Source organism: Octopus sinensis, linkage group LG2 (assembly GCF_006345805.1).
Source record: "Octopus sinensis linkage group LG2, ASM634580v1, whole genome shotgun sequence".
NCBI classification, from domain to species: Eukaryota; Metazoa; Mollusca; class Cephalopoda; order Octopoda; family Octopodidae; genus Octopus; species Octopus sinensis.
Window position 1 is genome coordinate 99135599 of NC_042998.1, and position 16211 is coordinate 99151809.

At 36.5% G+C, this 16211-nt stretch overlaps 1 protein-coding gene across 4 annotated transcripts in view; it reads left to right on the top strand.

The window, feature by feature from the left end:
* LOC115225466 (protein FAM228B-like) overlaps positions 1 to 16211 on the top strand; it is a 76760-nt gene that overhangs the window by 20441 nt on the left and 40108 nt on the right. For 2 of the 4 annotated variants that reach the window (XM_036498600.1, XM_036498599.1), the window contains exons 3-6: positions 1100 to 1237; positions 5545 to 5679; positions 10344 to 10466; positions 13499 to 13568. In XM_036498600.1, the coding sequence (XP_036354493.1) occupies positions 1100 to 1237; positions 5545 to 5679; positions 10344 to 10466; positions 13499 to 13568 (466 nt within the window). The remainder of the gene's footprint in view (positions 1 to 1099; positions 1238 to 5544; positions 5680 to 10343; positions 10467 to 13498; positions 13569 to 16211) is intronic. The other 2 variants (XM_029796424.2, XM_036498602.1) reach the window with 2 other exon arrangements.

A 16211-nucleotide genomic window follows, 5' to 3' on the forward strand; every position in this document is an offset into this window, starting at 1 on the left:
TCTCTTCTCTCTCACACTGATTCACATAGCTGTCCAAATTCTGAGCTTCCCTTGGTGATGCATTTGTCAACTTCGTTGTCAATATTCACAAATCTGGAGAGTGTGCTGCTGAGGTATATGAACTTATCAACAACCTTCAGGGTTTGCTCTTTGATAGTAATAGTTGGTTCCACATACTGCTTCTGCAGGGCAGGCTGGTGCCTGACACCTGTCTCCTGAGTACTGATTGTGAGGCCAAAGTTGTTGCAGGCAGTGGGAAAACAATTTATGCTCTGCTACATCTGAGCCTTTGTGGTGGAGTTGAGTGCTCAGTTATCTGCAAACAGGAACTGGCAAACTGAGTCCTCTTCCACCTTGGCGTTGGCCTATACCTCTCCAAGTTGAAGATCTGCCATCAGTCCTGAATCTGATCTTGATGCTGGTTTTGTCATAATTGCAGAAGGCATCCTACAGCATTGCTGAGAACATCATGCTGAACAACGTAGGTGACTCCTTTAGTGACTGGGAATGCTTCAGAAGAATCTCCATTCAATCTCTTGTGCAGTACATAACCTGCTGATCACCAACACAGTGTTCCACCTGCACAACCACAAAAAGATGGCTGCTAAGGAAGTGTGGACTCTGCAAACTAGTGTCTTGGAGAGCAGTATCTCCAAACAAAACTTAATACATGATAGAGTGAACTCTCTAGTCCTGCTATAAATACCATCTCTAAAGCTGATGACATGATACAATGTATCAGTGCCATGCTGTAGAGTATTTGGTGATAGGAAATAAAAACTTGAACTTTGTATTATTAGAAAGAATTGCAAGATAGATTCCTTAAACCTAACCAACTAACAAATGATCTAACAGTAAACCAAGAATGAAATGGTTGGATAATATACATAAGTCTCAGTTGATCATGCTTGGGAATCCAGCTGGATAGTGTAATGATGGTTGCTTCTGAGAGAACCCTATGAAGATCTATTCCTTCCCAGGAATAGTGGGTGGAGAAGAGGAATTTAAGCTGACTAGACAGCTAAGTTTTCAGTTTATTTATTTAGTTTGTATTTATGGCATAGAATATTGTTATGACTGATTATATTTCTACTTGAAGATACTGGTAACAACGCCTTCAAACATTGCTGTGAAAGAATCCCAAAATGCAAACCTCAGAGATACTGAACCAACTTGTTGTCCGCCAAAATTTAATAGGGCAGCAACATTTAATAATGATTCCAAGGCAAACAATCAGGTAAAAATTTAATTTTCCTTATCTCTTCTTGCAGCTTTAATCACTAGCTTGTTTCTTGAATTTTTTTCTTTTTTTATGAGGAGTTGGGAAGTGAAAGCTTTTTTTTTTACCTTGATGCACATAAAATAACCATGTTCACACTAAATTGTAAATAACCATGCTTGCACTAAATTGCAAATAACCATACTTGCACTAAATTGAATATCTGATTATAGATTAATTACAGACCATAGTTTTTACATGAGGGAGATGTTACTAATTCTAAGCACTCAACTATCACATTTTTTGCCCGGAAGACTTTGTTTAGAATACAATGCAATCACTTACCATACATTCTAACAATTTCAAATATTGGGTTTAAAATAAAAACTGCCGAGAATTACCCTGTAAGGTCATGAGTTTGATACCCAGTGGTGTGTAGTGCTTTTGAGCAAGACACTTTATTATACATTGCTCCAGTCAACTCAGCTGGTAAAAATGAGTTGTACCAGTATTTCAAGGAACCAGCTTTGTCACACTGTGTCATGCTGAATCTCCCTGAGTGTTAAGGGTTTGCATGTTTGTAGACTGCTCAGTCATTTGTACATTCATTTCATAAGCAGGCTAGTGCCAGTTTTATATATATATACTAGATGTATCTGACATGACCTGTTGGGTCACAACCACTGCATGGTAGAAAAGGGAAAAATACTATTTTGAGCTTCATGCAATAAAATTCTTAAATAATAGAGTTCTCCTGCCTTTGGTGTGACAACATAAACATGACCAAGTGCTTCTTCTTTGAAAATGTTCAAATGGCCTTCAACTTTTTTTCTTGCTTTTTTCTTTGCCATTCTTTTTTACTACTGTTCCAAGAGAAATACTTGGTTACTTCAGCATTAGGTAACGTTTTTGCAAGGTCATCATTGATGCACAGTGAAAGGAGTTCTGTCAATGTTGTTCTCATATGTTGTTCATTGACAGCCATGTATATCCTCATTATTTATGAGCAATATTCTTTGTTCATCTGGTGGATGAACTTGCAGTCTCACTATTGCAGGTGCTCTTTCATGAATGGAAAATCCTAAAATAGAAGCAATTGCTTCAGATGGTCCAGTATCTCTAATTTCATTACCATTGCTTATTTGAACAGCAGCTTGGTCATTTCCTTTCAGCACGTACTTGATAACATACTTAATTGACCTCACTGAGGCAGTGATTTCAATGTTGCAGTGGCATTTCAATGCTCTTAAAAGAGTTTCATTATAAGGTGCAACCCATTTGCTGTTGTTTGTTTTTCCATTCTTATGAGATTCAACTCCTCCCTTGTAACTGATCTTTGTCTATAAAGAGATAGTCTCTCTGTCTGTTTTTCTGCCTTTTGGTTAAGCTGGTAAAGATTAATATTTTATTTTAAATAAAATAGTAATTTTCCCCTTAAAGAAAAAAAAAATCAAGTACCCATGATTTAAAAGATATCTCATAAAAATATAGGAAGAATTTCTATCTTTCAAGTTCATGGCACTCCAAAAGTTATATAAATGATCAAGGGAAGAAACAGAAAATAAGAAAAAAGGACAGCCGGTGGTAGCTTTGACAACACTTTGAAGTGTTGACATTTTCAACTTGATTTTTTTTTCTTAAAGAGGGAATTGACTATCTTATTTGTAATCTTTATCATCTTAATCAAATGGCTTGAAAACAGGCAAACTTGAGTTTTAGAATAATATATATATTATATATATATATATATATATATATATATATATATATATATATATATATATATATATATATCATCATTATTATCATCATCATCATTGTTTAACGTCTGTTTTACATTTTATCATGAATTAGACAGTTTGACTGGAGCTGATAAGCCGGATGCCCTTCCTAACATCTACCACTTTAAAGAGTGTGCTGGGTGTCTTTTACATAGCACTGGTATGGGTACTCTTTTATGTTTCACCAGCACAGGTGCCTTTTATATGTCACTGGCATGGGTGCCTTTTTAACATGTCACTAGCATGGGTGCTTTTTACGTGTCACTGACACTGATACCTTTCACACGTTACTGGCACGGGTGCCTTTTATGTGTCATTGGCACTGGCCATGACCATGATTTCACTTAGCTTGACGTATCTTCTCAAGCACAGTAAATTATCAAAAGTCTCAGTCACTTGTCATTGCCTGCATGTGACTCAACATCCGAAAAATATAAGAAAGGGAGATAATAAAGTAGTGGTGATCCTGAAACAGAGGTACACGTGCATATATATGTGAGAGTGTGTATGCGTGTGCATGTGGAAGGGGGCTGGTGACATTGACATGTGCATGTGTGCATCTGTAGGCATGTGGATGATGGTGTAGGTGCTGAGAAGTGGTCAGTGCTAGTGTGTGGGGGGTGGTGTGGTGTGGTGTGGTATGGTGATGTGGTGTGGTGTGTAGTGTGTGGTGTTGTGGTGTGGTTTGGTGGTGTGTGGTGTATATTTATATTTACCTGTATATGTGTATATGTGCACTTATGACACTTGATCAGCTACAACAATGATTATAGCTCCCTATCCGAGACAGGACAACCAGAATGTGGAAGTATCGAGCATGTTTTTGTGCAATGGAAGGATACAAGATTGGCATTAAACCTATTGGTGATTATTTTTGAGGTCTTTGTTCAGGGAATCACTGAAGGATTGGAGTGGAGTGAGTTGTCTAGATTGCATGTGGATGACACTTGGATGCAGAAGTTTTAGGAGTAGTGAAGATCAGTATCATCTGCATAGGAGTAGGTTGGTGAGTATATAAAGCAGCGTGGATACAATATTGAACACTGAGGCACATCAGAAATAATAGAGCATTGGTCAGAGAGAGCTGCATTAGTGCACACTGTGATGGTGTGATCTAACAGAAAGCTTCTGTTAGAATGAGGTGGCTTATTTGCAGCTAATAGGTTTTGCATGCCAAAGTATTGGAGAATGTGTGTGTTGATGACTGTCTCTATAATCTTCAAGATATTGGAATTGAGAGTAACAAGTCAATAATTTGTAGTGTCAATAATTGCTCTTGTTAGGTATAGGACACAGTGCAGCATATTCGTAAAGATAGACTTTAATAAAGAGAGAAAGAAATTAAGAGAGACACTACCTAGGATAGTTGTTCACTTTGGTTTTTTTGATCAGAGGTCCTTCCACACTTGGCATATATGTGTAAAAGTATAGGTGCTGATGAGCCTGATGGAGTTGAGAGTGATAGTTTTGGAGAAGATTTATTTAGTGTGCATTGTGTGAAGCTGAACTTAAAGAGTGTAACAAATGTAGGGAGTATCATTGTGAGAGTATTGAAAGGATGCAGGTGAGTTCATGAGCTCCATAATTCATGGTGGCTAACTGTAGATTTCAAGTTAAAGGTCTTCAAGGATTTGTGGTGGTTTTAAAAACTATCTAATTTATAGAGTTTGATTATTTTCTCCAGTGTTGTAGGCTGTATTATTTATCTGAACTGGCACCATGTATAAAGTACCCATGCTGGTCCCACATAAAAAACATCCATGCTAACACTATGTAAAAACCACCTGTGCTGGTGCCACATAAAAAGCATCCACTACACTCTGTAAAGCATTCAGCCAAAGAAACCATGGCAAAACAGACAATTAGAGCCTGGTGCAGATTTCTGGCTTGTTGTTGTTGTTATTCTTGCTGTTGCTGCTGCTGTTGTTGTTGTTGTTGTTGCTGTTGCTGCTGCTGCGGCGGCGGAGGAGGAAGAGCAGCAGCAGCAGTCACAGCTATAATTCCATCAATGGAATTATAGTGATTTTGTATATATGAATTTTGGTTGTGTGGGCAGTGAACTACCATGCATAAGAGGATGGTTTTTGTCATGTTAGTTCTCTCTGAGAAGGGTGAAGTGAGAAAATTATTAATATCATTAAAAATTTTTAATAATAACATATTAATCATCATCATCATTTAGCGTCCGTTTTCCATGCTAGCATGGGTTGGACGGTTCAACTGGGGTCTGGGGAGCCCGAAGGCTGCACCAGGCCAGTCAGATCTGGCAGTGTTTCTACAGCTGGATGCCCTTCCTAACGCCAACCACTCCGAGAGTGTAGTGGGTGATTTTATGTGCCACCGACACAGGTGCCAGACGAGGCTGGCGAACGGCCACGCTCGGATGGTGTTTTTATGTGCCACCGACACAGGTGCCAGATGAGGCTGGCGGACGGCCACGATCGGATATACAACGAAAATTCAGTTGCCACCTCTTCTAAGTTTTTCATAATGACTTTTTGAAATTATCTGAAGACTATGGATCTCTTATATTTCTGGTTTCAGCCACTACCCTCAGAGTTTATAAAACTTACTATTAATGGAGCTGATAATGAGAATGACGTTTTTGACAAGAAACTTCAAACAATGGAACTTTCTTCAGAGGCTTCTCATCTTAGGCTAAACACATTAACTTCTCAGGTAAAAATGTAAAATTCACTTTTCTTAATCTCTTCTTGTTGCTATGATCACCAGCTTGTTTGTTTTTAATTCATGAATTTACATGAATTTAGTAAGTCATGTAGATCGGATTTTTATCAATTTGACTCTCAGTTACCTTTAAGGCAGCCCCTCTATTTTATCAGACTCACCACAAACTCAGAGAAAGGGTCAGATGAAATATATAAAGAAAAGCTGAAATATATGAATATATTGTGACATTGAAGCATGAATTAATGCCTGCTTGAAACAATTATATTAGAATTACTTCAGGCATTAGCTAGAACATACACTACACCATGTTCTATATATATATGGTGCAAGAACTCACACCCTGCTGGTAGTGGTTTGCAAAAATCTTTTCAGAAGCTGAAAACAACCTATCAATTACCTTTCCCCTCTTCAGAACGTATCCTTACAGCCACTACAATCAATGTTTGCACAATAAAAGGTAGGTCTGGTGAGATTGCTGAAATGCTAGAACAGAGGTGTGTATATGTACACTGTGTACAAGAAGTAAGACAGAGAGGAGCCTCTACTAGCCACCTTATGGACAAGGAACACAGGTACAAGTTCTTCTGGGTAAGTAGCAGTGATGGCATGAGTGGTGTAGGCATACTCTGGCATAGAAATGGACAGAGAAAGTAATTGCAGTAGTCAGAGTGTGTAATAGGATTAAGTTAAAACTGATATTAGGTAATGCTACAGTAACATTTATCTTGGCCTATGTTCCACAATCTGACTTGGCAGATAAATAGAAGGACCATTTCTGTGAGGTACTTCTGCAGATTATCTCAGTGATGAATGACAATGTCCTTATTATTGTAGCTGGTGACTTCAGCAGACACATTGGGCAGCACTCCAATGGATTTTATGGTGTACATGGAGGTTTCAGCTTTAGAGGAAAGTACAAGGCTGTTGAAGTTCTGTGATGCAAATGATCTGATAATCTGCAACACTAACTTCAGAAAACCAGCCAGCCAGCTACCTGATGACCTATCAGTCTGCTGGACACACAAGCCAGATTAACTACATTCTCAACAGATGCTTGTGAATCCAAATTCCTTCTGTTGTGAAGAATGTACAACTCAACATAGATTGGTGATTATTGACTTCAGATTCAGAGCTAGAAGGATACAGAGATGTAAACCAACTTGAAAAAGGAAGATTTGGAAGCCTAAAGATCTATTGAACAGACATTTACAGACGTTCTAACTGAAGTATTTAACAAGAAGGAGACACAGATGTATAACTGAGGATAAATGGAAGTTATTATGGGAAAACCTACCAAGTGCTACAGACTAAGAGTGATGTGGTTGGTGGAACAGTGAAGAGACTGGCTTGGGAAGATTAAGAGAGCAGAGGCAGTAGAGAACAATATCAGGTAGCTAGAAGAGAAGCTAGGGGACAAGTCTAATTAGCAAGAGGTTTGTCAATGTTCTATGGCATGAGGACTAGAGACATGAGATGTTCCAGATTACAAGGTAGTGTATCAGAGAAAATCAACATGTTGTGCAGGGAAGTGTGTATGGATGGATAATGATATGCTTACATATTGTGATTTTTGATAGAAAGAGGCATGAAATGACTAATATGAAAGGTTACTAAATGTGGAGAATGAATAGTAAAAAGAGAGTTTTTCTAATGTGAACCTGATAGAGGGTCTAGCCATTCTAGTTGACAGCAGTATGATAGACAAAGCAATTAAGGATATGAAGACAGGAAAACCTTTTCGTCCACCAGGAATAGCTTCTGAGATGCTTAAAATAGCTGTGAAATCGAATTCAGCCTATAGAACCTGTATAGTTAATCAGATTGTTTAAAAAAGGTATCATATCCAGCAAGTGGTGTATCAGCATCATAGTCAACTGTTATAAGGATAAAGGAGAGGCCTTAGAGAAAAGTAATTATAAAGGTACCAAATTGTTGGACTAGGTCATGAAGGTTGCAGAAAGAGTTATAGCACAATTAATAGGAAGAGAATTAGTCTAGATGTGATGCAGTTTAGTTTTGTGTTGGGGAGAAGTACTACAGATGCACTCTTTCTAGTAAGGTAATTGCAGGAGAAATATTTAGCCATAAGGAAACTATTTTCCTTCTATCTATCAAAGGAGGTACAAGCACTTTCACACATACACAAACACTACACAGTGTGATGGTATTTGTTGACTGGAAGAAAGCCTTCAGTAAAGTCCCTCATATCTGATCTGGTGGTCAATGTGGAAGTTATAAGTTGATGAATGGCTGGTAAGAGCTTTTCAAACCATATACAGAAGTGCTGTCAATAGGGTAAGAATTAACAATGAGCACACCAATGAATTCAGTGTGCAGGTAGAAGTTCATCTGGCCTTGGTTCTCAGTTCCCTCCTATGCATTATAGGAGATTTAAGCTCTCTGCTGATGATCTTGTTCTTATAGCTGAAACTGTAGCAGACTTAGAAGCAAAGTTCCAAGTATGGAAGCAAAACTTGGAATCAAAAGACCTTAAAGATATTTTAGTCTAAATTTCTAGTAAGGAGGGAAACTGGCAGGACACTAATCAAATCAAGCAAATAGTCCTGTTCAATATAAAAGAAAGGTGTTGGTAGAAACTTCATATAGTGTACTCAGTGCAAGTTATGAACATATAAGAAGTGCAGTGGAATAACAGGAAGGTTAACAGGGAAAGTAGACTTTGTTTGTAGCAGGTGCATTGTAATAATAAACATTAAGGACACATACGAAATATATTTTCTTGAATGACCAAGAGGATTCTTAGAGGTAGTAGATAATTTCTTTTACTTAGGAGACTTAATTAGCAGTGTGTGTGTGTGTGGGGGGATGTTCTGAAAGTATTGTTGTTAGAAAAAGAACCAGCCGGAGAATGTTCAGAGAGCAATTATTTCTGTTGATTACAAAAGGCTTCTCTCTCAGAGTGAAAAGCAGATTGTATGATGTTTGTGTATAAACAGCAATGCTACATGATTGTGAAACTTGAGCTGTGAATGCAGAGGACATATTTAAACTAGAATGAAATAAAGCTAGCATGATCTGCTGGGCATACAACATTAGTGAGCTGGTATAACAAAGTACAAATATTTAGTGAGAGCAGGAGAGCAGTCACTAATTTAAAGTATGAAAGTGTTAGTGAAAAAGTCCATTAAATGTGCTTTTGAAAAGCATGTGTAAATGAATATCAGCTAGTGTTTTTAAACAAAACATTGTAATTTTATTAAATTAGGAACAAGAGCTGACAAGTAACAAGAAGTGTAGCTTGTATATGAGTCAAGTAAAGCATTGTAACTAACTTTTGAACAAAATGATTCTGTTGGAAACCATTGTAAGCTAATATGTTGAGAGAAAAATTGGAAATAAGATGCATCAGATATAGTGTACAAGAGAGAAGATTGCCAGTAAGGCCATGTGATGTGGATGGATGAAGACATCTGCATAAAAAGTGAAGATTGCTAAATAAGGATAGAACCTATAGAAGAGGGAGACCCAGAAAGGCTTGTGAGATGAAGTAGTGAAGACTAACATCAAGATGTGGAGCCTCGCAGAGGAGATAACAAAGGACCAAGATGATTGGCAATATGCTTGATAAGATCTGTCCATCTGCAGAAAAAATGAGGTCCTGTCAATCCTTCCCCTACAACTCATCTTCTAATTCCCATTCCTCTATCTTCTTACTACAGCACTACTAAGAGCTCTAAATGATAACATTTATCTCCCTACACTTGACATCTTCTCATTAATAATCTCACTTATCACCCACTTCTCATGTTTGATCTACTCCTATTTCCTTCACTCTCCTACCCACAAACTGATTCACCATTAACCATGCCTCCACCCATGGGTTCATTCACTGCATCCACCTTTATCCCCCTCCCCAGTCATTTGTCATTCTCCTTTTACATTCTTTCAAACTTACCTATCCACCCACCCTTTTTGATCCTTTATCTCTATTCTCTCATATTCACCTTATACTTTGAGGGTATGCTCTCACTATCTCTTTACTCTCTTTCAAGCTGAGGAAGCCATGTATTCCTCTTCAGCAAGACTCCTGTTCTTGTCTGTCTATCATATAGATACTCAACACTACCTCTCTCAATGCTATACTTCCACTCAGTTGAGATGTCTTGTGTTGTGAGTTATTTCATCATCTCACCAGTGCTAGTGCTATGAAAATGAATCCTGCACACTATGTAGAATGGTTGGCATCTGGGAGGGTAATCTGACCACAGCAGCCAAGCCATAGGAGAATTTGGAGCATGGCTTAGTCTTCTGGCTTGTTGCTTCCTGCCAAACCATCCAACCCCTGCCAGCATAGGAAATGTGTGTAAGCAGCCAAGCCATAGGAGAATTTGGAGCATGGCTTAGTCTTCTGGCTTGTTGCTTCCTGCCAAACCATCCAACCCCTGCCAGCATAGGAAATGGATGTTAAAGAGTGATGATAATAATATATGCATGCATGTGTGTGTGTGTGCATACACACACACACACGCATGTATGCACACACACACACTACATAATAGCCACTGCAATAAGGATTAAAGTGAATTTGGCTATTAGAGGATTTATTCAGTTCAAGGTGACTAAACAGATATAGTTTCCAATCTTATTTTGTCATGGAATATTTTTGTAACTAGTTATATTTCTCATTAAAGCCAATAATCCAGAGGATTGCACAAAGTCCATCAAGTATAGCAGTTGTTGAATCTGAAACTACGGCTCCCTATACACTCCTTAAAACAGAATGTACTGCTAGAAAAAAGAAGATTAGTCATCAGGTAAAAATTAAGAATTCTTTTTTTGCTAATCTCATCTTGCAGCTTTGATCACCAGCAGACTAATAGCTTTTTATTTATTTAATTTGTTCATGATTATGAAATGCTTTGTTTAGATCTACAACACAATGACTAGCCACTGAGAATTACAAATGTTAGGGACTGGAATTAATTAATTTGTTAGGGTTAATGAAGGAGTTTGAGGAAGCTATTCAACCTGTTCAGTGCGACAACTTAAACTTGGCCAAAAAACTTGCTACTGAATTTACAAAAGCAAGCTGATGTTTTTAAGTTCTAAATGTTTGGAAAATATTCTTTTCTAAATCACAAGGATTCTTTAGGCTGATGCAAGCTTTTATATCTGGTTTCTTTTGTGTTAAAGCAAATCAGAGTTAACCTCCCTCTGCATAGGACACTGATCTGTTGCAAGTAGTTTTTACATGGCATGAACTGAACTGATCACTGCAAACTAAGGAATCAGCCATGAATTATTACTGCTATTTATAGCAGTAAAATATACTTTCCTACAGTTTCTTCTTAGAATTAGGCGAACTCAGATGTTTGTAGTGAATTGTCTGCATTCAACACATTGCAGTGGTTGGCTTGTGATATGATATAAACTAAAACCTTTTGGGTTGGTCATCCAGCATCCTATTGATTGAACTAGGATTTTCCAAACTTTAGTAGGTGTAAGGGGCATTTACTGACAAAGTACTGTGGGCATCATAAAATATATAAAAACTGATATGCTTAAAAATATTATTGCTACAGATAGAATGTCATTTGGGTATACAATCATATAAGATGTAGAGACAATGTAGAGAGGACTCTTAAATCTTGGAGAAGACATGACAGCCTCTCTAGTGCTAGTGCTATGATAAAATTCATCTAATACCCAACTGGCATTAGGAAAGGCATCCAGAAACAGGAACCATTATCAAAATGGAACATAAAAGTAAGACATTATCCTCCTATTCATCTAAGTAAAAACTAACTTGAGTTTTGTCAACTCATCTAATCTTTACCAGTGCGGAAAGCCAATGTAAACTGACAACAATGGCAACAGCAAGGAGGAAGAGGACAGTGATGATGGCTTTTAAAATATTTTAATGTGATCCTTAACACTGCATTTCTTTGACAAGAGTTTGAGTGTCTGGTTCATATTTTGTTTACACCATTCTCATGCAGCCAATAAGATGGGTATCAATTAGTTGTAATCACCCTACAGATTTTAAAATCATTATCAAAAATCATAGCTTGAAAAGTCTCCTACATGACATTTTAACTACAAATCACTCTAGATTTTGCTTCATTTGAAAAGAAGAATAGTTTGGGGAGCGATGTCTTGCACTCATACATTTATAAATAGGTTCAAGATAAATGTGGATGGACCTACAACAGCAGTAAAATTAAAAATTGATCCTGGAAGTTAGCAGAAACCGTCTATTGTTCTAAAATCAGACAACAGTTTTTAAACTTGAAAAATGTTGAACATTTTTGTTTGCTATCTGAGATCAGAATTATTAAGTTTCATTGTGACATCATTCAAAAATGATAAATCAGCTAATCAACAGAAATCACAAAATTCACAGATTGCTTTGTCTTTACTTAATCAACAGACTTCCATGCATACAATGATATCACCTGACATGGCATCAACTTCTTTCAAAAGGACCTTAAACAGCCTGTGTTATAGAGCTCTACCTGAATGGAATTTATGATTTTAACAAAGATTATCATGATGCAGTCATATATAGTAACTTTGGAACATAGAATCAGCCATGAATTATTAAAGTGCTAATGTTGAGCAATGATTAACTGGTAACTAATAAAAGATAGGAAAGTCTCAAGCTTCTTACAAAGAATAGCAAAACATATTTTTATTGTATCTCTTATGATTGGGCTCGAATTTTCAGAGGAGGGAATAAGTCAATAACATTGCTCCCCCATTGCTCAGCTGGTACTTATAAACCTTGAATGGATGAAAAGCAAAGTCAACCTTGGTGGAATTTGAACTCAGAACATTAAGATGGATGAAATGCCACTAAGCACTTTGCTTGGTATACGAACAATTCTGCTAGCTCACTGCCCTGGAACTGACACTCTGTTATGACAATTGATCTGATCAATGGAAATTAACATGCAAGTAGCTGAGCACTCCACAGACACATGCACCATTAATGTTATTCTCATGAAAATTCAGTGTGACACAGAATGTGACAAGGTTGGTCCTTTGAAATACAGGTACTACTCATTTTTGCCATTTGAGGGGACTGGAGCAATGTAAAATAAAGTGTCTTACTCAAGGACATAGCATGTTGCCAGGAATCGAACTCATGACCTTATGATCATGAACTGAATACCCTAACCACTGTGCCACACACCTTCCCCCTATCTCTTGTCATTGAAACTAACTTTTGAAAGTTGTGCATCATTTTCACAAACAAAGTTCTTGAAAAGCTTAATATCCTTATCAAGCATTTTCCCTTTTTGAGGAATGATATTTTAAAAACCCCTTTTCTAATGTTGGCTGAGAAATCCTTTCATGTGAAAAAGATCACTGAGCTAGGGAAAATTGACCGTCTCATTTAACTCAACAAACTGCCAAGTAACAAAAGAAGAGATGTCTTCATTTTTTTTTTTTTTTCAAAATCACATTTTACTTTGTTTTGTACATTTTGAAACATAGTTTGTATTCTGTAACTGTATTCCTTGAAGATGGTATGATTTTATTGCAAATATAATATATCTACTTTATTTATGAAACAAAGCCATGTTAGCCACAAACATGTATTTTTTCATTACTTCCTACTGTCAACTTTTTTCTTTACCTTTTTTTTTTTTCAAGCACTTTGGCAACAATGGAAGAATGATGCTGAAAGTGAAATAAATTTTGTTGAAGTTTTTTTTTTCTGTTCACCAACCAACTCATTTTTCAATTACTTTATCAACCAGCTCATTTTTCAGTTATTTGTATTTTAGTCTTTCTTAAGGTACTGTTAGCCTGATATTTAACATTACAATCTTTATGACAGGTTGAACAGTGGTATTCTATGTATATTTTCTTAAAATGCACTTCAGCACTGGGGCATATCAAGAAACCAGGCAAGCACACTTTTCTTTAAAACTAGTAAAAAATATTTGTCTTCCCATTTCCTCCTGAAAAAGCAGAGTTATGAATTGATTTCTTTCATGTCATCATGGATTAAAAGTTATAAAAGCAATACATTGATCATAGTTTAATTTTAAAAATCTCTCTGAAGGAACAAGAATTTGTCCTTCCTGTGACATCATCAGTAATAAACTGACCACTGTGTAGCAACAAAGTTATCACATGTCACAATATTATTTGCATTTTTTTATAATTTATTAACACTTTGTTCAATAAATATAGAATAATATATTTCAGCACTACGGAACAACATGGTCCATTAATTTACTTTCATTATTGAATGTTTTCAGTCTTTAAATGCAAACATCATTGAGCCTGTTAGAGGGATACACAATGTGGAATGTATATAGATGAATTGTACAAAAATTACTCAAGTCTAATTATATGTATTTTCTCTACAATGTTTCCTGGTTATTTAGATAAATTCATGTGGTGGCAGTTCTATAGAGGAACTGTTGATGAAGGCTTGACAATATTTTAACTGCTATTTCCATGTTTCTATCCGACTTTGTATTATCCATATGGATTAGTTTCTCACTCTATATACATATTTTCATTGCTATTAAACAAACATAAACAACTTAGTTGGTGCTCCAGCATGACCACAATCAAATGACCGAAACAAATGAAAAAGAAATAAAAAAAATTATAAAAATAAAAATATATAGATTTAGTGTTCAGATTACTTTGTCATATGTAATATTTATTTATTTACATTGTTTTGAATTAATCATATATTATCTTGTACCTTTGAGATTTTGATAATGTGATAGTGTATTTTTAGAATGACATTGTTAGGTTAATATGAGAAGTCAGATCTGGCCAGTTTGAACATAAAACAGGTAGAAAATTTGGGCCTGATATGGCTAATTTAAATGCGAGTGGGTTAAAGACAGACTAGTCATTTTTGGTATGTATTTAACATCATTACTAGAATTTTTTACCATTTATCTTTTATCTTTTATTTGTTTCAGTCATTAGACTGAGGCCATGCTGGGGTACCACCTTGAAGAATTTTTAGTCAAATGAATTGACTTTAGTACTTTTTTTTTTTTAAGCCTAGTACTTATTCTATCGGTTTATGTTGCTGAACTGCTAAGTTACGGGGACATAAATACATCAACACTGGTTGTCAAGCAGTGATGGAGGACAAACACAAACACACACACACATAGATGTGTGTGTGTGTGTGTATGTATATACACCCTCAATCTTACGACTGTGAGGTTGTGAGTTCAAATCCCGGACTGGGCTGCGTGTTGTGTTCATGAGCAAGACACCTTATTTCACGTTGCTCCAGTTCACTCAGCTGTAGAAATGAGTTGCGACATCACTGATGCCAAGCTGTATTGGCCTTTGCCTTTCCCTTGGATAACACTGGTGGCATAGAGAGGGGAGGTCGGTATGCATGGGCGACTGCTGGTCTTCCATAAACAACCTTGCCCAGACTTGTGCCTGGGAAGGTAACTTTCTAGGTGCAATCCCATGGTTATTCCTGACCGAAGGTGGTCTCCGCACATATATATATACTAGCTGAGTGTCCTGGCATTGCCAGGATTGCTACTGTTCTTATTCAGATCAGTAAACAATAAATATGAAGATATATTTTATTTTTCATAATTATTTCAAAATGTCTATTCTTTATTTTAAAATATCCAAATTGTAATGCTAATAGAATTTAGAACTGAAAATCTGTCAATCTTCAAGCACCTCAGGGTAAACAACATTCATTGAATAATTTTTTGTTAGTGACCAAATGAATAAATTATTGCTACTTCCAACTCATGAGCAACCAGCATAGAGTTGGCCATGGGAGAAGCATGTAGTAGAGGGATCAACTCCAACTACCTTGAGGGATTGATCCTGAGATTTGTTAATTGAAATACCAAAACTTAGTTTGACTCCTAAACAACATAATGGGAGCACCCAGCTTTAGTGTCAAGTTGTGTGGTAGCATCCCATTGGGTTCAAGGGTGTTCAGCAATTCAACAGGGTATTGAACAGTCAGATCTTGATCAGCTGTTCTGTGAATTGATCAAAAAGTAATTTCTGGTGTATCTGTTAACTTTTGAAGAAGTTCATGATTGAGTTTATCAGCTATTTCATTAGTTGGAGCCAGTATAGCTCTTTCACATAACCAGTTTACAAAAGCGTAATTGACAGTCACACATACGCTCACATACGCATACACTCTCATGTACACTCACACATACACTCACATATATATACTAAGACAGACACGCACAGACATACATTCACGCACACCTCAGGGTAAACAATATTCATTATATACTTGTCAGTTATCACATATGTATATATGCATATAGATATGTGTAGATAAAGTGTTATATTGTTTTAATCCAAATGAAAATAAAAATGATCACACATACACTCACATACACATACACACTAACACATGCACTCACATACATATACTAAGACAGATACACAGACATACATTCACACACACCTCAGGGTAAACAATATTCATTATATACTTGTCAGTCATCACAAATGTATATGTATGTGGAGATGTGCATGTGAACCAATTCTAGACTTTTGTGGTACATCACACA